This window comes from Simochromis diagramma, unplaced genomic scaffold (assembly GCF_900408965.1).
Source record: "Simochromis diagramma unplaced genomic scaffold, fSimDia1.1 OVJJ01000603.1, whole genome shotgun sequence".
Classification (NCBI taxonomy): domain Eukaryota; kingdom Metazoa; phylum Chordata; class Actinopteri; order Cichliformes; family Cichlidae; genus Simochromis; species Simochromis diagramma.
The window spans coordinates 25,547,899-25,571,739 of record NW_024387414.1 but is presented as its reverse complement, the minus strand read 5'-3'; the positions used below and the strand labels follow the sequence as shown (position 1 = coordinate 25,571,739).

Genomic DNA, 23,841 nt, shown 5'->3' with positions numbered 1-23,841 from the left:
TTCCTTACTGGTAAACCTTAATCACAATCTCAATCACCATTCTTCTCTCCTGACAGACAACCACCACATTCCTTGATGAGGAGCAGCTGTGCAGGATCTGAAATAAGGCTACCAACTGATTTTAAAATTCCCAATAAATAGTCAATAAATATTTAAACTTCTTGTGTGCAAATCCATGCTTAAAGTGCAATGCTAAATAAAGTGCTTGATAAGGTGCTTTTAATAAAGTGAAAGGTGTGCTCTAAAGTGCTATACAGATAACATAATATAAATAAATTTAGTAAGGGAGTCCTCTTCCTTACATTTCCTGAATGACTGTCTTCATTGCAGTGTTGACCCTAACTTGCATATGACAAATAAAAGTGAAACTGAGCTGAAATACATTTCTAATCACACATGAGTACAAACACATGGCTGTATATTATATAAAACTATATACAGACTCATAAAAGATAAGCATGCACTTCAGCATCTACTGATCACTTATAAATACAGTAAGCTAACTTTCCCTTGGTGACAGAGCAGTGACCTATGCCTGGTGCACTCGTAGCACAATCTGCTGGTGATCCTGTGTTTGACATGAAGACATCCCACTGTGAGCACATGGAGTGATGTGCTTAACAAATAAAATGCACAACAATGTTGTAGTAAAATATAACAGAGAAAAAATACAACAAGTCAAGAAACAAGTATTAAAACAGCAACAAAAACTAAGGTTGTTAAAACCAAAATATTTAGGTTGATGTGTGCTAAAAGGCACACCATAAAAATGTGTCTTTAGTAACAATTTAAAATGTTCGAGCATTTGTGCAGATCTAATATTAAGAGGCAGACTATTCCAGAATCTGGGACTTGCCACAGAGAAGGCTCTGTCGCCACGAGATTTAAGTTTAGTCTGTGGAATAGATAAGGTTAGTTTTAACCAGAACCTCGTGGTTCTATCTGGAGCGTAAATAAAAAGGAGCTCAGACTGTTTAGTGATTTAAAAACAAAATGAAAATTTTTAAATAGGATCCTGTAAGAAACAGGCAGCCAGTGTAGACAGGCCAAAACTGGGATAATATGCTCCTTCTGTTTTGTACCAGCTAGCAGATGAACAGTTGCATTTTGGACCAACTGGAGACGATAGATAGAAGCCTGGTTCAAACCAAAAATATAGAGAATTGCAGTAGTCCAGTCTGCAAGTAATAAAAAGATGAATAACATGTTCAAAGACATTAGCTGGAAGGTATGGCTTAACCTTGGCTAGCTGTCTCACATGAAAAAAGCTGGATTGGATTACTAGGTTCAGCTGCCTACACAGTTTAAAGGAACCTTCGAGGTATGCACTGAGGTTTTTTACATTTGACTTACAGAAGGAAGATAAGGGGCCCAGAGCACTGTCACTGTGTTTATTAACATTGTTGCCAAAAATGACAACTTCTGTTTTGTTTTTAATTCATTTAAAAAAATGTAAAGCCATCCAATGTTTAAAGTCATCAAGGCAACGTAATAACAGCTGAAGTGGGTCTGTCCCTGCTTTTAAAGTCAGATAGATCTGCAAGTCATCTGCAAAACAGTGAAATGAAAGGTTGTACCATGAAAAAACAGAGCCCAGAGGCAACATATACAGTGCAAACAGGGCAGGACCATGATTAAGAGGGGCTATTTTGGAGCTGTGGAGGCCCATGTTGTCATAAAAAGTCCTTCCAGATAAGTAGGGCCGAAACCCCTGGAGAGCAGACCCTTTTAGCCTAGCATACTCCAGCCATGATAGCAGCATATCATGGTCGACCATGTCAGAGGCTGCTGTCAGGTCCAACAACAAGAGGCAGCAGAGCTGCCAGAATCCAGAGTTAAGAGAAAATAATTAAAAACCCTTAAAAGTGCTGTCTCAGTGCTGTGTAGTGATTTAAAACCAGACTGAAGCTTTTCAGAGATCAAGGTGTGTGGTATCGCAAGAAATTAGTTGGTTATATAAATATATGAGTATGCATAATAGTTATTATTCATAGATACCTACATCCTAAGTTCCTGTTATTCATCTGAAAGAAACAGATAGAATGAGTGTGTCGTTACAATGGTAATGCCAGGAGAGGCAGTATAAGTTCTGTGTTACATTTATGTTGTAAGAAAGTGGGAGAAGAGCGTGTCCTGTAGGAGGCAGTAAAAATGGACACTGATGTTCTGAACATGTACTGACAAGACGGTTCAGTAAACAAGTTGCAACCACACTCCATTGTAAGGCTCAGTTATTTTATTTTTATTTTTTGAAGATGCAACAAGGTGATTAATCAATCTTGATTAAGATCAAGGTGGGCCTGCAACTGTAAATAGATCACTTTCTCCAGAACTTTTGAGAGAAAGGGGGGTTTCGAAACTGGCCTGTAATTAGCCAGAACAGTTGGGTCCAGGCTGTGTTTTTAAGAAGAGAAATATAGCCTACTTAAAACATGACAGGACACACCTGTACCAAGGGAGGTGTTAATGAATTTCTTGTTTTTAATTCATTTTAATTAATCTGTTAATTAATTAAAGGATTTAAAAGTACAATATAAACCAGCTAAGTAGTTTATCTCCCTATGTAGTGCTAACAATAATTAAAATATATCAGCGATAACAAAGTTGGGGAGTTTGAAGGGTGAAAGGGGGTTGATTAAGGAATCATGGCCGAGAGAAACACACATGGAGCGCTGTAGTAGGATGAATACATTAATGAATAAAACAATACCTTTGATTTCTAAACACTAGATGGCAACGTAGAACCTCTCAAAAAGCTGTGTTCATCAGCTGATAACCAAAATAACCTGCACTTCCGTTGTTATCATTAAAGTGATTACTGAGCTTTTAACTAAGGGTGGGAAAGGGTGACATATTTTCAACAGCAACTTTAATTTTATTTTACTCACCGTGGTTAAGACTTCACTGCCGCCATCCATTGTTGCAGACGCTGGAAGGTACAACTGGGAGCCTGTGTAAAGCTGCACAACTGATAGTGAATATGGCAACATTTGAACTTCAGAATAAAATTACAATCGGTCAGTGGTGAAAATCTTCCCTCAGTAACATCTGAGAAGCCATGGAGGTGATCTGCTTTTTTATCTCAACACGTTTTACTTCAAAATCTCACAATATAAAACTGTTACAGGATATTAGATATTAAAAATATTGAGTGATTACAATACAACACCAGAATAATATATTTTGAAAAAGGTGGTTACTACTGAATATTTTGAATATTTCTTATTATTTTTACATAACCTAAATACTGAGTGGAGTTTGGAACTTCGTCTGCAGTCGGTGAATAAATGTATAATGAACTGAAAATCTTGTCTAAAGTTATCATTTATTTAATGTAATGTAAATTTGTATTTATATAGTCATATAGAATGCTCTCCATGACACCCTGAGTAAACTAAAATAAATACACTACCGAAAAATGTTGGTTTATCTGGGCTTTTATTTTTCGAAAGCAGTTGCCGGAAGTCGTCTTATTTTGATAAACTTGCCGGAGGTCCCGCTTTTGTGGAGACGCCGTCCCGTTAAGTGCCAGTTAACTGGAGCCTGGATACGGATCAGGGGCAAGAAGGAGGCGAAGAGAAGGCGGCACTGGTCAGAAAACAGTTACGAAATTCAAGTCCAAGATTTGGAATATGTTGTCCTCCCATGAGTGCTGGATTGTTGCTGTTTTTCTGGCAGGTAAGAAAGAGGAGCATTAAAAAATTCCAATGTGATTCCCGTGCGTGTACAGCGCTGCAACAGGTTGTTAAACTGAGATTGGAGTAACGGTAACGTAGTCTTTGTGGATAAGTAAGGTGCCCTGCCTACTTTGTGGGATAATGACTCTATGTAGTGGGGGAGAATTAAGCATTTAGATGCAAACATTTCCCCTCACGTTAATAGTCACATCAGTTAACCTTTAACTTGGGTTTTAATGCTTGTAGGTCCGCTGAGCTCGCTGAGCTGCAGTCGACTGTTTGTGGGCTTCAGTCATGTGTGAATGATCCGACCAGAAGCTTTAAAGGAGGCTGTGGATTAGGAGGTCTAACATCAGACACGTTTACTGGGTCTAAATTAGAGAGAGAGAAATCCCTACAATACTTAAAAAAACAAGCAACAAGTAAAAATGTTTACAAATGACAAGTAAAACTAGAAAACTGCAGTTCATCATTTTTATTTATGTCCTGATCCATGCAAAGCGACTGTAATCAGGAGTATGTGGAATATTCCATAAAACACCTACATTCTTTGTTACAGTTTATGTAACATGTTTGTGAAATTTATAGTACTATATAGACACACTGGAGCTGCCAGCTATAAGTACATGTTATGTGCTTTAAAGTTGTTTTTTAAAGTGCTATCTTTAATCAAACCGACATATATATTAATTATATTAATTAGGGGTACCAACATTATTGACTATGACTGAAGAACAGCTCTGAAAGAGTAATGGCAAATCATTTAAGAAGCAGATTTACAAATTTTTAAGTGCCACATGTTTTCATCCGATTCTTTTCACATGAAGGCAACACGTTTGACCGACAGCAGGAAAAAACATTTGCTAGCCACTCCCATCTCCTCAGTACTAATATCCAAAACACAGAGCCCCTCCTCTGACTTTTATTTTCTCATCTGGAACAAGAACGGCTCTGAAAACTTAATAAAGCCAGGATGACCCCACAGTCTGTGATCCCGGAAAGAGCTGACTTGTGGGTTTGTTTGTTTTTGGGCTCCAGTTCTTAGAAATCAGAGTGAGGTTCCCACCTGAGGAATTTATGTTTCAGCAGACTTTAGTTTGAGTCAATTCATTGCTTCATTTATTTAAAAACCCAAGACTTTTACCTGAAAATATGAGCTGATGATACTAATAATAAAAATAAATTACAGGACAACTTCAAATATTCAGCGTACAGGTATTTAAAACAAAGAAAATAATCATTTTAAATCTGATAAACCAGAATATCTTTCGCATAATTGAATTAATGGTAAATACATGTAAATAATGTGTCATTTGATTTTTGGTTGATCAGCTAACCAAGTGGTCCCCAAGCATTTTGCAGCATGCTGAACTTCCGAATCCAAAAAAGTCCATATCAGTCAGCTGACTAATTGTTCCTGTTGTACTAAATAATGTAAAGTAATGAAAATAATGTAAATAAATTGTACTAAGCCATTGTTTAACATTAGAAATCTCAAAGTTCTCCAAAACCACAGTAGATAAATCAAATCAAAATTTGGTGTGACCTCCCTTTGCCTATAAAACAGCATCAGTTCTACGTACACTTGCACACAGTTTTTGAAGGAACTTGGCTGGTAGGTTGCTCCAAACATTTTGGACTAACCACAGATCTTCTGTGGATGCAGATACATGAAGAGACATCCTTCTGTCTCTTCATGTAATCCCAGACACACTCGATGGTGTTGAGATCAGGGCTCTGAAGGGGCCATACCATCATTTCCAGCACTTCTTGTTCTTCTTGACGCTGAAGATAGTTCTTAATGACTTTAGCTGAATGTTTGAGGTCGTGGTCCTGCTGCAGAATACATTTGGGGCCAATGAACAAAAATGTATATTTCTGAAAGCATTCTTTGTTTACAGCATTTTTTCACACCTGCCTAAAACTTTGCGCAGTCCTAATAGATTATTCTGTTGTATTCTCTTCCAAACTGAGCGATCTTTACACACAACAGCTTTCACAAGGGTGGTATGCTTTAATTGAGCTTCAAAAGATATATGTGGGTATGTTGGAACTCTGGTATAATATGAACATTTGTGTAGTGTTTCTGTTGCAGTTGTTACACCGCTAGTAAACACAACACTAGCTTGTTGTGTTTACAAGCTGTAGCTTGTTGCATTTTGGATAAATTCACTCAGCTCTCTCCCTCAGGAGCGGGCGTGCTTCATTCTCAGTAACAGAATGAAAATAAAAGGGCCTGGTCTTGATTAAGCCAAGTCCCCTCCCTCTTCATTCCTACCTCTGCCCTTCTTCGCTGTTCCAGTCCTCCCACAGCTTGGCTTGACACATATACACAAATGCGCACATATGTTCCTGGGCGTGTGTGTGTGTGTGTGTGTTTTATTTCACATGACTACCTCTCCTGTGTAATGTTGTTAGTGGACTGTCGATCCCAGGCCCATCTTCATCATGTGACCCTGAGTAGCACAGCTTCAGATGCCCCACAGCAACATCAGGTCAGCTCAGAGTCAGATTTCACTGAGCTGAAGCAACTCAAACCAACACACACGCTGCTTCATTTCATTACAGCTAAAGGAGGAAAGAATTCTTGGGAATTCTTTTAAGTCTGCTGGTATATCTAGATGACATCATTCACCATCCTCTGGTAGCATGTTTTTCAGATATTTTTAAACTCTGCAAACAGGAGCAGGTGTCTCTTCAGGGCTCTATTCAGTATCTGAATCATTGTGTTGCTGTCTGCAGTGGTATTCCTAAAATAGTGAGGAGGAAAAACTATCTTTTAACAGAAGAATCCTCTAGCAGACCCAGGCTCAGGGTTCCATTTGCCATGGCTGACAGAGTAAATTGGACAAAATGTAACAACATTGTAGTAGCACACTGGGGGAGTGAAACGAGGTGAGTGGAGAAGAAGTGCTTAGTGGTCTCACGTGAATTTCCACATTACAGCCTAACTGTAAGCTTAACCACAAAGGAAAGGTTTCAGTCTAATCTTAAAAGCAGAGGGAGTGTCTTCCTTCTGAATCCAGAGAGCTGTCAATGGATTGTTTTGAAGAACATCTCTCACACTTTACTAAGCCTTCATCATCTTCTCCCACAGGTGTCTTCCCTCCATCCAGCTCCGGCGTCCAAGTGTTTGTGAGAGACGAGAAGAAGTATGCTGTGCTGTTCCAGTCAGTGGTTCTGCCGTGCCAGTACACCACCGTGTCCTACCAAACCGCCGTGGTGCAGTGGGTCTACAAGTCGTACTGTCGTGACCGCACCAGGGATTCATTTAACTTTCCCGACAACTTGGGCGGAGGTCTGGGTGGAGGAGGGCTGACAAGCGGAACGGGAGGAATCAGCGGAGGGTACGAGAAGGGGATGACAGCCAGCTACCTCGACTGCTCTGACAACAGTCGGACCGTCCGAACTGTGGCTTCCATCTCTGGTTCCTCAGTCACATTGTCAGAGTACTACAAGAACAGAGACATCTCCATCATTAACAGTAAGCATCTGTGGCACTACCTATGGTTGTGTTTTATTTTCTAAGATACATTCAGGTCATACAGCAGCACTTTTTTGTGGCATAACAGGCTGAAATTGAGCTCACCAGCATTATAAAAGGAATTACAGCACGCTTGCTTGCAATTGGCAAGGGCTGCAAAGGTAAAATAATGTCTGAACAATATTTTCAGCATCACAGATTTCCCTCAGTGCATTGATTCAGTCTTATGTTCTTCTTTCTTGTTTTGCCAAGCCTGGCAAGGTTCATAAAACCCACAGCTTGGGCACAGGCTCACCTTTCTCCCAGATTCCTTAATACCTAAATATCCAAAAGGAACAAGTCAGATGCTGCAACATGTGGAGTCTATTAACCTGTTGCTAAAATCGGCATACTTTTTAACACTTTCAGTTGTTCTGAGTGTGAATACTTTTTCAAAACCATCTTTTCAGAGATCAGCAGAGACGTAAAATACATATATAAATATCTGAACGCCGTGTATACAGGATTGTGTGTAGTTGTGTGTGCCTGTATGTGTGTGTTCTTGTTGAATACAGAGAGGTAGTCTTGTGTGCCAGCCTCAGATTTATGAAGCTTCTTGAAGAACTGGCCTTCTCTTCACTAGCCAGGGCTGCAGACAAAAGAAATGGTTTTCACGCTGTTCACTTATTCACTCTGACCTCTGACTCCTCCCTCTGATGTACCTCAATGTCCCACTTTTAGTTTCACTCTCTTGATCACTGGACATCCCACCCTACCAACAGTCACTTCTCTCAGTGTAAGGCTCTTTGAGTTCCTATTTTCTCCTTCTCTTCTTGCCTCTTTCTGTGCCCACTCCACCTCCTATCACGAAACAGGTCAGTGTTGTAAATGGACAAAAAAAGTGAAAAATTTCAACCTTGTTGCCTTTGGAGACGCCCAGTCATCCATTCCCATGTAATCCTATTCAGGGTCCCAGGGAGGTTGGAGTCTGTGCCAGCATGCACTGGGTAGGGGGTGTTCTGCTAACTAAATGGCGTACATGGTACGCACACAGTTTAAAGGAAATTATAACATACTCTGAAGACAGCAAGAATTAAAAGAAAAGAAAAGGAGATGTAGTTTTAAATGAAAAAAAGTAGTATTAAGTAGTAAAAGTAGATTGTATTCCAGACTGGTGGCAGCTTGTCTCTCCTCCCCTTCCTCAGTTAGCAGGAAAAGGAAGTGAATTATACAACCCATTTCCTGTCTGTATTTATATGTCAACCTCCTCACAATAGAATCATTGGACCAACATTGTCTTTTATTTTGACTCCTGAGCCAAATGGAGCAAAGTCTGCAAGCTAGTCATGTTTATGCACATGGCTCTCCCTCTTTACATCATATCACCATCATATTACATCTTACACCAAACCCACCCTCTTATTTGGTGTTCTAGCTAAGCTCCGTGATTTTCCTCAACTGTGACAATGGACAATGACATGTTCCTTTTATCACTAGATTTCTATATGTAACATACAATCACTGTTTTTTTTTTATTAGGTACACCTTGCTGTGCTGGGTTGGACCCACTTTGCCTTAATTCTTTGTGGCATAGATTCAGCAGGTTTCTAGAAACATCTCCCATTCCACTGAATTGAGATCTGGTGACTGTGGAGGCCATTGTCATGTTTAAGAAACCACTTATTATATATTTGAGCTTGTTGACATGGTACATCATCCTGCGGGAAACAGCCATCAGAAGATGGGTACATTGTAGTCATAAATGGTCAGCAGCAATACTCATGTTGGCTGTGGGGTTTAAATAATGCTTGGGTGGTACTGAGGGGCCCAAAGTGTGCCAAGAAAACATCCCCATATCATTATACCATTACCACCAACCTGTACTGTAATATATCTATATATACAGTATTATAGATATCTGTATACCTATATTATTGCTAATATATATTTGTGATATATCTATAGTATCGCTAAAGCTTCTGGATGGATGCAAACTGCATTTCGTTGCCTTGCACCTGTGACATGTGCAATGACAATAAAGTTGAATTCTATTCTCTTCTATTCTACTGTTGATGCAATGCAGGATGCAGCCATGCAGCAGTGTTGTTTATGCCAAATTGTGATTGCTACCATCTGAATGTGGTAGAGAAATTGACAATAAGCAATCTTTTTCCAATCTTACTGTTCAACTGAAAATGCTACGTCCAAATGAACAGAATCAACTTTTTGGGATTTCCTTACCTGGATGATTGAGCATGCATCGAGACATTAAATCACCTTTCTTTCCCACTGAGTTGTCTTCATACCTAAATGCACTGAGCTGCTGCCGTGTTATTGGCTAATTTCTTAGTTTTGTAACAAGAAGTTTAACAGTTCTACAAAATAACGTGGCTAGTGAGTGTAGACGATTAGCTTGGACCTTTAAATCCTAACTGTATTTTGCTCTTTTAATGTGTCAGGGATTTTCAAATATGCTAAATGACATTTTTCTGAATCCTTTCACAGTCATGGAAGCATAAAAACAAATAACTTCATACATTATCTTGAGCTCACAGACAATATACTGAAAAACCTAACTAGCCTACACATATCCCTGAACTACTTTGCTACGCAGACTGTGAGACCGGCCTTATTGCCCAACATCAGTGGCCACTTCACTAAGGGACCATTAAGTGGCTGAATGGAAACAAACCTGCTGCCAGGCTCTGAGATCTTATTGAAAGCTTTTCCACAATGGCAGTTAGCCTAATTAATGCTTGTGGTATTCAATGAGATGTTTTATCGGTGTAATGTGTGTAGTACTTTGTATCTGAGTCTTTGAACTTTGTAGAAATGCAAACAAACAGGGAAGATTTATTCAGGGTAATAATTCCAACCATGCATCATTCACGTGCTTTTGAAAGTCATGCTTTTTTTTTTATTATTATTATTATTATTTTTGATTCCAGAGTGCCAAAAATTGTAAGACACTCGTTTTTCTTTCAACTCCCCCAATTCAGAGGCTGACCTGAGGATAGGAGAGGTCCAGTGGGGAGACAGTGGAGTATACATCTGCAAAGTGGTCATATCTGATGATCTGGAGGGACAGAACGAAGCGTCTGTGGAGCTTTTGGTTCTTGGTGAGTTGCTTGTAATTTACATGGAATTTTTAAATGAAAGATAAGAACTTGCAGTCAAAACTAAGAAGTGTCATAATTATTGATGTAACCTGCAAATATATGTAGCTTGCAAATCAACTGAAACACTGTGTTAAAAGTCATTGATTTCACAGAAATTTGTACAATGTTAGACTTAAACTAAGTCCTTCAGCGTCACTGTGTGTCTGCACACGTGTGTATTTTGAATGTATCAGTAGGGTGTTGTGTTACAGTAACAGTGTACTTGTCTTTGTTCACTTACATGTTACCAGAGAAACTGTTGAGAGGCTATGTAGCTCTTGGTGCCTTAAAACACTCAGGCTGAACTTTTGTTAGGCTGCCACTCAAAGACTTATGTGTATGCACAAAAGGACACAGTCTCTCTCACACACACTCACACATACACAGAGGTAATCAGCAGTAAGCTTTTACAGTTTCCTCTTGATAGAGTGAATTCCACTCCATAGTTGTGTTACAGGTTCCATAACTGTGGGTTTTCACCCTGATGTGATAGACCCTAAATCCACCATGGTGCTAAAATGCTATATTTTCTGGTTTTAGTGTAGCTAATATGGCATGTGAAGCGCTTCTTGTGTCTCCATAACAACAGTTGAGGCCACAGTGAATGGCTGAAGGCATCTTTTGTCTTTTGAGCAAATGGGTTCACAGCAAAGAAGACAGGGAAGATTTAATGATGTGGAGGAGGGTCGGCAGAGCAGAGTGATAGACAATAGATGAGGGTGATGCTAATGTGGGCCTTTGAGAGCTCAAGCCTGCAGCCGAACAGTCTGGTTTTAAATTTACAGTCAGAAACGATATGGTTCTGATACAAAATTTACATTAAAAAACAAAATGCACAGAGAGAAAATAATTCAACAATTTTCTGCTGCTTTTCTGGGTCAGCTAGACTTCCCTCTTTTGGTCAAGCTCTGCTAGTCCACGTTTCTCATGTGGTCTCTTTTGGGACTTTGATATTGGTTTCATTTTTCAGTTCCAGATGTTATCATTGGGCAAGGACGTGTTAGCTAACATTAGCTAACATCTAATTTAAAATATTGTGTTGATATTTGTAGTTTTCCCCCTTCAGATAAATTTTGACCAGACGGGTTTCATTAGATAATACAGGCTTTTCTGACTAGTGTTGGCTTACCCGCTAACACAGATAAATTCTCTGATACCCGCAGCCGGCTTGCTCACTAACGTTGTTGCTGGCAATCCACTATCTAAAGCCATGCCAGTACTACTTTTGTCATTTTTTCTAAATAATTTGTGTTGTACTGGGAATCAACCACTTCACTGATTAGTGAACTCTATTTTAGAACTGCTGTCAGCTTAAGAGCAGCAGAGAAGGAACGAGGTGAGACACTGGGTATAAAGTATAAGTGTCACATGGTTGGATTTTTGCACAAAGTCCGGCCTCCATCCTTAAAAAAGAAATCAGTCCATAGACTATAAAAGGCAACTGAGAGGGTTAGGAAAGGTAGATATACAGTCTATTTGGATATTTACAAAAATAGCATCTAAGAAATTCACAGTGCACATTTACGATGGAGTATTAGGTCACATTAGAAAAAAAAAAGGAAAATCTATTTTGAGAAAAAAGTTGAGATGTGAAGATTACAGTTGTTGTTTCAAGACAAACTGCTGCGGTTGCTATACCCGCTGAGTTAGTGAAATCGTACTTCAGAATTGGTTTCAGTAAAAGGAAGGAAAGAATTTCTCTTTTACCTCATAAACACAGTGTGATGATCAGTATAAGGACATTGAAAAGATGATCGGTAATATATTTATTTTTCTTAATCTGGTCCTAATACTTATTGATACATATTTAATGGCCTAAAATGCAAAGATTTGAATTATTTTATTGTATCTAGTTTATACATATTAATGGAAAATTCTAGATACATGGTTAGTGTGATAGACTGATCTCTTGAAACTGTTCAGACAAGTTTGATTTAACCCTGACTATAAGCCTACAGGAAGGAAGGGCTCAATATTGTCTGGTTTTAGTGTGTGAAAACAGCCCCAACATATAGTCTCACTTTCCCCATACATTTAATCTCTGAAGGAGATGTATTTATGGCTTTGTTAAACGGCACCTATCAGGATCGCATGTAGGGTCAAGTATGCAATCCCTGCATATCTGAAAGAAAACCTTGGTTTATCACCAGCCTTCGGGCAAATTCAGGATTTAGTAGAAGCTGGACAAGTGCTATCCTTCAACAGCATGAGAATCACAGAAGACAGCAGCAGATAAAAACAAAAATTGCAGCGGTCTGAAGTAAAGCAATATAAATGTCGACATCGTTTTTAAATGCAATAACCTTAATAGGTTTTTTCTGTTTTCAAATCCAGCAAAGAACATGTATAGCCTACTAGAAAGATATTAAATAAGGTATGTGCACTGTCAGCTAGAATCAGGCCAAAGTAGTCCAGCTTGCACCCTTTCCAAACTGTTTTTTTTATACTTACCACTCCTTTCCTCTCTTTGCCAGAATGACACACTCAGCAGCAAAATACCAGTGTTTGTTTGTATCACACACTCATATGCTGGCTTTTTCACTTGCGCACCCAAACCAAACACATTCACACACATTTCTGCACCAGCTCGTGACACAGTTCCTCTCATGTAACATGTTATATTCAGACATTTGTTTGACTTCTTCTTTAAAAATGTGTTAAGGAACATTTGAGAAATTTAAAAAACAACTAGTAAACTAGTATTTATTTTTTATCTTGATATGACTTTGAGTGACTGAATGTAGTGTAAAGCGCTTTGGGGTCCTTAGGGACTGACTAAAGTGCTATACAAATGCAGGCCATTTACCATTTACTTTAATCTGTCTAACCCTAAATTTAGGGTTAGACAGATTAAAATGATCTAAAATCGATTCAGTGCAATTCAATTTTATTTGTATAGCACCAAATCACAGCAATAGACATGACAAGGTGCTTTACATTGTAAGATCCCTACAATAAATTGAAGAGAAACCCACCTCAAATGACCCCTTATGAGCAAGTACTTGGCGACAGTGGGAAGAAAAAAAACCCTTTTAACAGGAAGAAAACGCCAGTGGGACCAGGCTCAGGGTAGGCAGCCATCTGCTGTGACTGGTTGGGGGTGAGGGGAGGAAGACAAAAGGCACAAACTCTATATGTAATATTATCGACAACACATCAGCCTTAACATGCATCACCAAGCACACTGCCATTTTAGTGGAAAACATTAAATTAAATAAAGAGTAAAATTGTGCAGTTAGGCATCTAACATATGTCTTTATTTCACCCCAATAAACAGTGCTAATAAAGCTGGCCTGGGATTAATGTAATTATTAAGTTCTTGGAAGAAAACTTTTGCTTAATAGGTAAATTGTTTCCAAAATGTTACAAACAGCATAAGAAAAGTAACTGTATAAATAGGAATCAGTAAAAGAAGAGCCATCTGGAGTTCAGATTTTAGACGACATTTTTAGTGTTTTTTGCTGTAGCAGCGACCTCAACAGCCAATCTTCACCATTTGGTTGACCTGAATAGTTGGAGTAGTTTGGCATTTCAGGAAATACTTCAATATTCCAGGTGCATCTTTCAGCACTATGAATGAAGATATTTATAGTTTTTGAAGCTAAAAGCTACGTGATACACTTGAACTTTCTCAGGAAAATTTGTCGGCTTCTATAAAAACAAAGTCTCATTGACTTGGCAGCTATAGTGATGAGACTCGTTCAAACTCCAGTCTGTTTTCGTTTTTTTTCAGCAGTCAGACAATCAATCTTCTAATCAGTTGATTTGAAATGTTTCTAGAGCAGGGACCATAAACTGTACGCCGAGGGCCACATACAGCCCACTTTGATCTTAAGTGTGTCAGATCAGTAAAACTTCCATTTCTGTCAGTGTAAAGATGTTTAACTACATATTTAATCCCTGAGATCTAAGAAAAAGACATGTCATTTTAATAGTAGATCTCAGCTTTTCACCATAACAATAAATGCTGGTGATGTGTAACAAAGTTAAAGCTCTGGTAGCTCTTTTCTGTCATTTAATTGTTTATCTTTGCTACTTTGGTGTGATATGAAAAGCCGTGGGGAAAGTTTATATCACTAATAGAGGCTGTAAAACATTAAAAATACAGTTTAAAGTAAAAGATTTGGATCTTCCTTCCTATTTTCGAAAGTTGTCTCGTGGACTGGATTGTTGTCTTTGCCAGACCAATTCAGACCCCTAGGCCTTATGTTTGACACCCCTGTTCCAGTGAAAAACCACAATGTCCTCTCATGCATGCTGTTTATCTGTCTATTTTCATTCCTTCTTCGTATTTTGCTCTGTCTTTCTCTTAAATCACTTTTAATGCATGCATGCCGCTACTGCAATAACTTTCTTTGAATCAGTCATTTCAGTTTATATCAACTCCATTGCTTCTCCTTTCTCTTTTCCAATCTCCTCTCGTCCACTGTGCTCTCTCTCCAGGTTTCTCAGGTGTTCCTGAAGACCTCCTGCCAGACTTTGATTTGAAGATAATGCCAGGTAGGGGCTTAGTGCATTCCCCCCCTGCACCTGCTTTCTTTCATTCATACTAACACTGCTGACTGCTCAGACTATGAATATAGGAACTATGTAGATGGGTTTAAGAATAAAAAAAGATCACTTTTTACACCATGTTCAGTGGTTCCTGTGCTAATACTGCCTGTAACACTGTCTAACCCAGTGACTGTTTTCTACAGTCAATGGTCTAACCTGTTCTTCACCCACAACATCTAATAATGCAGCAAGTGCTGGTGATTCACCTTCTTTTAACTCAGAGACTCATCCACACCCATCAAGTAATGAGCTGGTCGTTGCTCCCACTAAGATGAGCTGCTCTGGAAAACAGCTATTATGGTCATTAAAGTTATTTGTGGTTGTGGTCAGCAAGTATTCCCACACCATTCGGATAATATCCAGTCAAAAACACAGTAATCTAAAGGAGAGGAGGGCTTTATGATGCATCGGATTCTTTTGTATAAATGTATAAATGTGCAGATTGTATGGAAGCAACTCCCAGCACGACTTGCTGTCCACGATGACTCCCACAGTGTGCGTGTGTGTATCTGTGCGTGTGTTAAGGAGTCATTACGGTTCCAAACGATATCACATAACAAGCAATTTGGTGGTAGCAGCCAAGCGTTCAGTAAACTGTCCTTTTCCTTCCTGTAGCAAAAACAGGTTTCCTGCACATGAGTGTGTGTTTTCTTCTGGTGTCCTTTAGTTTGTTTGTATGAGAGAAAACCTCTTTAGTTTTATATTGTTAAAGACTTCCTTATCTGCGCTCGCCTTCCCTTTCCTTTGCCTTCCCCCCAGACAGATACATGTAGGTTATCTCTTGTACTCACTTTATCCTTCTCTCCAAAGCTGTGGTATTTAATAACAGTTTGTACAATCATTCCTTTTCCCTGTAACTCATATTCCAACTAAGATGTCATTTGTTCCCATTTTCCTATCCAAAAACAACCCGACAAGGTTAATAAGTGCAAGAAAATCTACGAAATCTACGAGGGGACATTAACTTGCAGCTTTCCAGCCTTTTGTTCCTTTGTGATGTCCCAGTGCGCTCCAGTTCACTTTTCCTTTTTCCTGCTTTGACAGGAAATACATCACATTAAAAAATGGTAGAATTAAATCAGGCTACACACAAAGTCATAGATGTCAGTGTTTTACCTTATAGAGAAATGCTGCTTTAGTGATTAAAATAAATCTGTTAGCGTGACTCCTTGGGCTGCAGTTGTGATGAATAAAAGTGTTAAATAAAATAAAAGTTCTGAATCTTCTGGTAGCTCACTGGTCAGACTGTCCTGTAATTATAAAACAGAGTTCTGTTAATTCACAACAAATGTTTTTGTCTTACCGAACAAACCTCCCCTGCCATTTCTAGATACAAAGTAAGTAGATACTAAAAAAACAAAACCCTTTCTGTCATTTAATTGTTTTTCTGTTACTTAGTTACTTTGGTGAAGTATGAATGTAGCCGAAGCTGAGCTAAGAAAACAGTTAAAAGTCCAATATGTATGCTCTCTTTCACATTTACCAAAGCCATGCACTGGGGCTGGATTGGAGCCTGTGCTGAGCCAATTTTAGTCCCTACCTTTTTTGACACCCCTGCTTTAGAGATTATATAAACACGGATGAAGAATAAAGGTTGCTGCTGATAATAACATTTTTAGCCTTCAGTTTCTCTCAGCGTTACATTTTACGGCCATTGTGTTTATGAGCAGGTTGCTTGAACTGTTTTACACTACTTTTTCATCTTTAAAGGTTTTTTGTGTTTTGTTTTTACTCATTATTTTTCACGTGGCATTCTCAGAATACAGTATGGCTCCAGAATGATCAAATGAACCTGATCCTGTATCAGTGTGCTGAGTAGGACATACGTATTTATTTATGTGCAGGATTTTGTGCTGTGTGTGCTTGCAGAGTGGGTGTTTGTGGTGGCAGTGGCACTTGGCAGTGTGTTATTCCTGCTCTTGATTGGAGTTTGTTGGTGTCAGTGTTGCCCTCACTCCTGCTGCTGCTACGTCAGCTGCTGGTGCTGCCCCGACACGTGCTGCTGCCCCAGACACTGTGAGTATGAACACACACTCAGAAATGCACAGGTTTGTGCTCGGAGAACTGACGCATGTCTGAATGAGATTATATTTTGCTTTTTTTTTCTTCTTCTATTTCTTCTTCTTTTTTTCTTTAAGTGTATGAGGCAGGAAAAGGTATAAAGACAACCACCTCCTCACCTCAGACACCTCCCTACCCACCGTATTTCGTCTCTGGTGTCCCAACCATGGTCCCAATTGCTCCTCCCTCTCTGGTGGACAAGATATCTTCAGTCCCCGGCTCAGATGGGACCCTACTCACAGCAGGTGGGGACTTACTCCTGATTACCTGATTGCCATGTGTTAACTATATTTTTTGTCATTTGAGCTAGAAAAAAAGGTTAAAAGAAATGTAGTCAGCCCGAATGTCCCTGTGATAAACTATTTGTGATTTGTTCAGTTTATGGTAAAGTAGAAAAACACCAGTATGGTCCTCAAACTAATAAAACACACATCCAAGTTCCCTTTCTGATGACTCGAGTGTGTATCTGCAGTGCCCATGCACGCTGTAGGGGTTCCCTACCGCGTGCCTTCACCTCAGGATCAGGATTCTCTCAGGGTGCTGCAGTATGTAGAGAAACAGCTGGCTCACTTCAACCCTGCCAGGTCCACCAGCCACCAGTGTAAGCCTCATAAACCTGCTCTGTGGCTTTACTGTACTACTAAAGTGTTCTGATGCTGTCTGCAGCTTTGGTAGTGTCTTTTATTTGTTTTTGTCTTCTCTTGGCATGACTCCCTGCACTCAGCAAATCTGCCTTCTGAATTTCCTCTAGTCTGGATGTTATCTAGTTGCCGTTTTGCATGCCTACTTCCCTGAAAGTGTATTTTTTTTAATGACTCTCACTTCACACTTAAGGCAGCTTCTTTAAAACCTTGATGTTCTTCATCTGCAGGGTCTTGTTCTGGGAGAAGGGCGCTTTTAATTCATTTTTTGGCAGGTGTTACTTATTTGATTAATTCATTAATTTTGTTCTATCTAGCCTGTGCCCTGTCTGAACTGAGCTCCCTCCATGAGGGAGAAAGTGGCTTCCGCCAAACATATCGCAACATCCAGAAGAACGCTCTGCCAGCCATCCCCGATCACGACACTCAGCCTGAACCTCAGCGCTACCGTGAAAACCGCAGTCCGGAGCCACAGAGTTACCGCGATAATCCCCCATCTCCCCACCATTATCATGATGACCCTGACCCAGAGCCTCACCACGTACGGGACGAGCCTCTTCCTCCGCGGCGATACAGCGATGACCCTCCATCTTCGTCTCAGTCACGCAGGCCCGGACGGAATCAGCGGCAGCAAAACCACAACAATGAGGAAAACCACAACAGGTGGAGGACTGTCTGAATACACAGAATGCCTTATGCAGAGATACAGGCGTACACTTAACTCATGTCGTATTTTACAGGTGGAACCCTCGCTCTGAACATCTTCAAAGAAAAACATACCGAACTGCAGGGCGAACCGGCTCACTGGACGAGCTGGAGGAGTTTGCTGCTTGTTACAAGCAGAGAGGAGGCAGAGGGGCAGAGAGGAGGGACGAAGAACAGCGAGAGTATGAGATGGAGCATCTGGAGTACAGCCGATACCCTTCTCACCGAGTTGCCCCACCTCAGCATTATCACAGTAATGAAAATGAGGTTGAGGACATCAGCGACCGCGAAGAGCAACCCAGGCGGATCAAGAAAAACAGACATGACATCAGCCCACTACCTTCACCCAAAAAGAGGAGGGACACGTCAGACAGGGAGCGCGCCGTCCCACCTCCTCCCACAGCAGGTCCATCTTCAACTTCTTCTCAAGAGAAGGACTATGATGCTACCTTCCTCAACAGCCTGCTGGAGCGTAAAGCTAAGTTACGAGGGGTTACCCAGGGGAGGACTGGGGCCCGGGGTGATGAAGATTCAGACACACCCTCGAAGAGCAGCCTGAAAAAGAGCAGCGGGGAATCCAGTCGGCACTGCAGTCGCTCACCTAGTAACAGGCCCGACGCAGATTTGCTGCCTCCTCACACGGAGACAGAGCGAGTAAGAACTGACAGGTCGTCACCAGGAAACACTCACTCCCCTCAGCCGCCCGTTCATTCCTTAGCGAGTCACAGAGAAGATCCCAGAAACAAGTCCAGGAAAGTGGTGAGTAACATCGTGAATTACTGGGATTGTGTGCAAATTTAAGGATTTAAAGTATAGAGTATATATTCAATATATTTTCTTGGTACTGGTGTGTAATTAATGAAGATACAGACTAGAAAAATGATAACACTAGGCTAGCTTCAAATCACTAAACACCCAGTGCTGTATTTCCCCGTTGTTTGAGGGTGTTTCCAATAATGTGCACTTGGCTAGGAGCCCACAAAACTGTTGAGGAACTCATGAGCTTAGAGATCCTGTACAATAGTTTGAGGACAAAGTGTCACGTTAACAAGGGCAGTCGAACACAGCAGCCACTTTATTCTATAAATAAAGAAATAATTGATCATTCTGGTTTTACAGATTAGGTTAAAGTTCTTTTCAGTTTCTAGAAAAAGTGGGCAGAGCTAAGCAGAGCTTCATTCTACAGCTATAGCTTTAGCTGCTTATCTTTGGTTAGCATCTTTAACATTTTCAGCTTGGTAAAAGTGAGGGTGTCTCATTCGGTTTGTTGTTACAAACGTTTTCGTGGTGGTTGTCCCCACGGTTTACTTTGGGAAACTTTGTGTCTTCGCTCACAATGAAGAACTCTCTAATAGCCACAACCCCATGCTAGCAAAGTTTGGCTGCTCATAGCATATGGCTGGGAGTATGCTACCAACTATTTGTTCACCCTGCTGTGCGCCTGTTGCATTTGCAGAAAGTCTTGAAATGAGACACACTGTCTGACTCCGGTCCCTGGCTGGTCGATTTCTGCACCTCAAATAAAGCCAACAGTATCTAAAATATGCAGAAATTGCTAATGTGGACTTACAACTTTTTAGGCCTCAAAGTTTCCGTGCGACCTGAACTTGAAGAAAGCTCTAGTTGAATTATACACAAACGCTAATGTATTTTATAATTGAAAATACCTCATATTAAAATATCTTCTTCAGGGAACTGGCTGGGGAAGAGTTGAAAAAAGGTTTGTAGGCCTGTAGTAAGTGTTGTTGTTGTACCTTTGGCAGGTCAGGTTCAGATGCTACCAGAATGAAAACTAGGTAGAAGATTCTGTTCTATCTCCAACTCCACTATAACAATAATAACTGGTTGTCTCCTTACTCACAAACCTGGGTCAAAATGTTATATCGTGTGTATCAAGTGATCTCACAAAAAGAGTTGAAGGCACTTTGTCCCAGGTTCCACTTCACCATAATAACCATGTTTGGCTAATGTCCACTCTCTCTTTACTGCCTCACACTGTTCAATAAGATATGCTGTGTTGTTGCTTTGATCATTTACACTTTTTTTTGTCCTCATCAGAGCACTCTCCTCAGCCGAGACTCCCTTATCGTCTGATGGACTTCAGTCTTCAGTACAGACTGAAAGCGTTGTGCAGCCTTGATGCTCTACAGGAACTGCTTGTCAGCTGATAAAAGATGACAAACTTGGATTCATAAAGATAACGTCAAGGACAGCAGACTGTGGGAGAGCTGAATCAGTACTGATGAGTGAAGACAAGGACAGCAGAGGCACCCGAGATTGTTACTCAGCTGCTTGTGATGTCATGGTGAAGTCACTGGCTGTGTGTTATGTGGACTAAGACTGAGCTAATGCGTGCAGGGAGTATGACCTGGACCGTTCCTGCGAGCAGTGTGCTGTTGGTCTCCCCTTGTTCCTGTCAGAAAAGGCTCTGAAGCAGAGAGATTTACGTTACACTTTCAGCACAATGCATGCATTCATTTCCATCTGATGAGTTACGTGAATGAAAAAGAACTGCTGTAGCATGACAACGGTATGACAGCACGGTTATTGTAAAGGACCGCTGTGTCATTCTGTAGTATATTCAGGGACTAAGGCACCTTAGTCAGAAAGCTTCTGCAGCAGTAATCAGTATTACCAAATGTTTACGCTTATTTATTTTATGGGACAGTGGACATTAATGAAACGACAGTGTTTATGTGTCAGAGCTCAACAGCTATTGTGGATCCATCATCTGAATACAACTAAAATGACCAAAGGAGGTAAAGCTTTTTCTACTTAAAATAAGGATAAAAATAGGAGAAATAAGACAGTGCTGACAATATGACACGGCACCAGCAATCTGAAACAACACAAACAATTAAAGACTGTCAACAAGTTGCCCCGTAGTAGATCGAATGCAAAAGTGATGCTGACTAACAAATTCTTTAAACGCTTTAGCTTCCCTCTCATCAGAGCTGAGATAAACACACTGTTCAGCACCAAATCACTTAGAAGCACAGTTAGTGATTAGATGGTGAACATAGTGGAGGTTCTCAGAAGTTAGAGAGGAACAAAGCAGAGCTACACGAGAAGAATATCTGACATAAATTCCAAATGAATGGTAACTTGTGGTAACTTCGACTGATATAGTCACTTATACAAATGAGGTTTGTAATATAAGGTTTAATTCCATGTAGCAACATGTATCAGCTAGAAACGTCTGAATTGATTTAGTTTCGTATGTCTATTATTAAAAGTTTATAGCAACAGGATACCTCAGAATGGGCCTCTTGTAGATGGTTACAAATGTGAGCATTAAGCTGTCTGCATATAATCTGTAAATGACCTAATATGACAGAAATCTATGCATTTTTAAACATTTTAAAATACCTGTTAAGTCTGGATAAAAAAACTGTATTAAAAAGACAATGATTTTTCATCACTGTGTGAACGAAACACCCTGAAAAGAAGTAGAAGCACCAGAAGAGGCCTAATAATCTGTTCCCAAACAGCAAAAGTATATTTTGACGGTGAGAAATAAGAAATGGTTTTGAAAATCAGTCATAACTCATAAAGCTGCACTGACGCAGCACTAAAGTGATGAAGGTGTGGACTAACCTATACTGACCTCTGACCCAAATATGACCCACATTTGCTGCAGCATTAGCAGCGGTGATGCAGTTAACCCCAGTGCAGTTTTGTAACATTATCACTAATGACGGGTATATATTTACATGATACATGCTAAAACATGATTCCCATCAAAATATTTTAATATACAACAGTACATGACAAACTGAAACTGCATGAAATTAGTGAAAAATTAGGGAATCGTTAATGACCCCCTCCCCTCGCAAAGAAAAACGACAACAACAACTTTTTTTTCACTATATGAATCCCATTGGAAATTCCCCCCATATTAGTTTTAGAGATTTAATCATAGGTCAAGATTATTATGCGACAGTAACGTTACTTTGTGGAGCTTTCCCTCCTCTAATAAAAACATGTTACAATTTATAACTAAAAGTTACATTTTGTATTGTCTGTAAACATTTAAAGGTATTGAACTGCAATTTGCCTTTGAACGATTTTTGTACTACACTTTTGTACGGAACTCTTTGTGCACGTGGTGTGTTTGTGTTTAAAATTTGTAAATGATCTTGTGTGTGTAAGCACTCAAGTGCGTACATAAGATGAAGTCTGTATTTCACCATAATTCAGCCATTGCTTATCACTGTTGAGTGAGCACTTAAACCAACTCAGTGTTATCAGCAGCCACACACTAAGCGTGCTTTATGGAACGGTCATATCAAATATTTTGTTCTAATATTACACTGTCCAGTAATTCATCGCTCCCATGTTGGTGACACCTGTGTAATTATTTTTTTTAATGGTTGGTGAAAAATTCTCCCTTTGTTTTCTCTTGTGTTTGGTACAGACAACTCTGTGTGCGGGAGTTAGCAGGAGCGAGAGAGATGACTCTTTATTTTTCTGTTAAGCAGACAATGTGTGATTGCGTATGACTCATATCTTTGTTCATTGTTTTAATCACAGACTGCCTGTCTTGACTACACAGCTGGCTCGACACTCACATATCGGGTCTTCCAGCTAAGCCGCAGATATTGTCCCTGTTTGTCGCCGACATACCACATTTGTTATAATTGCAGACAATAGGTTGCTAAAGTGCCTAGTTGCAGGGTGGCAAACATTAAGACCAGCAGTGTTTGACTACGCAGCAAAATAAAGTCCGCAGAAATAAAACTCCAGGGTTTATTGAAAGTTCAGATTATTTGTTTTAAACTGCAGAGACATCAGTGGAATGAGGGTGTTTCTCTTTCATGCTGCTTAGTATTTCTGTTGCGTCGGTATGCAGACTTTACTGCCTTTACTGTGTAATTGTAGTTTCTACTTACTTTTGTGGATAAATATTTTAAACCTTAACCAGAACGTTGAGATTATAAAATGTTGTCCATCTAAAAACATGTCTGTGTAAACAAACCAATAATAGCCATTTATTTGTTTCCATACTAATCAACACATCATCAAATCTATAATCCTGCATAAGAAATACTTTAATTGGAAGCTTTTTCTTTCTTTTTTTGGGTTTATTTTTGTTTGCGTGCCAAGCCGACGTCAGTTTGTTGCGATTTCTGTTATCTGGCCACACCTCCAAAGGGAAGGTTTAGCAGGTGAGAAGCAGCCAGTCAAAACAAAGGTGGCTTTTAAGGAGGGGCAGCCTTGGAGATCCAAGACAGGTAGAATTATGCTTAGTTTGCACTATTACACTTGTGTTTGTTTTCATTAGTATTTGCCTACAGAGAGGGGCTTTCAACCACTGCAGATATGTTCCCGTTGAGTCCTCCAAAATCCCAGCTGCACATCGCTCAATCTAGATGAAGCACAAAAAGACCATCAAAGACCAAAAAATAGAACATGAAGGGTACAAGCAGCGGCTGCTGTAGACACTTTTCACTTGTTGTATAACTTCATTCTTCACCATAGGTGGCTGATGGACCAACAACAGCACAAGCAAGATTAGCCCACTGACTGGTTGTACCACATATTTTTGATGCAGTTTGACTTTCTGCCCACAGACTGCCACC

At 39.9% G+C, this 23,841-nt stretch overlaps 1 protein-coding gene across 3 annotated transcripts; it reads left to right on the top strand.

The window, feature by feature from the left end:
- Positions 1–3,506: 3,506 nt before the first annotated feature.
- On the top strand, positions 3,507–22,999 carry LOC120720868 (immunoglobulin-like domain-containing receptor 2). Of its 3 annotated transcripts, XM_040010705.1 has the most exons (10): positions 3,508–3,678; positions 6,775–7,161; positions 10,140–10,259; positions 14,742–14,798; positions 16,722–16,868; positions 16,991–17,158; positions 17,386–17,514; positions 17,872–18,217; positions 18,295–19,018; positions 20,318–22,999. In XM_040010705.1, the coding sequence occupies exons 1-10, from the start codon at positions 3,633–3,635 to the stop codon at positions 20,351–20,353; spliced, it is 2,160 nt and encodes a 719-aa protein (XP_039866639.1). In that variant the 5' UTR covers positions 3,508–3,632; the 3' UTR covers positions 20,354–22,999. The 3 variants fall into 3 exon arrangements, with proteins under 3 accessions (XP_039866641.1, XP_039866639.1, XP_039866640.1); XM_040010707.1 differs by lacking the exon at positions 17,386–17,514 and having other exon boundaries at positions 3,507–3,678; XM_040010706.1 differs by lacking the exon at positions 14,742–14,798 and having other exon boundaries at positions 3,509–3,678.
- The last annotated feature ends 842 nt before the right edge of the window (positions 23,000–23,841 follow it).

Bases quoted from the DNA above. Each gene is read 5' to 3' on its own strand.
- LOC120720868 (XM_040010705.1), top strand. From the start codon at position 3,633: ATGTTGTCCTCCCATGAGTGCTGGATTGTTGCTGTTTTTCTGGCAG. The intron at 3,679-6,774 runs GTAAGAAAGAGG...CTTCTCCCACAG, and splicing joins TGTTGCTGTTTTTCTGGCAG to GTGTCTTCCCTCCATCCAGC. The intron at 14,799-16,721 runs GTAGGGGCTTAG...GTGTGCTTGCAG, and splicing joins TGATTTGAAGATAATGCCAG to AGTGGGTGTTTGTGGTGGCA.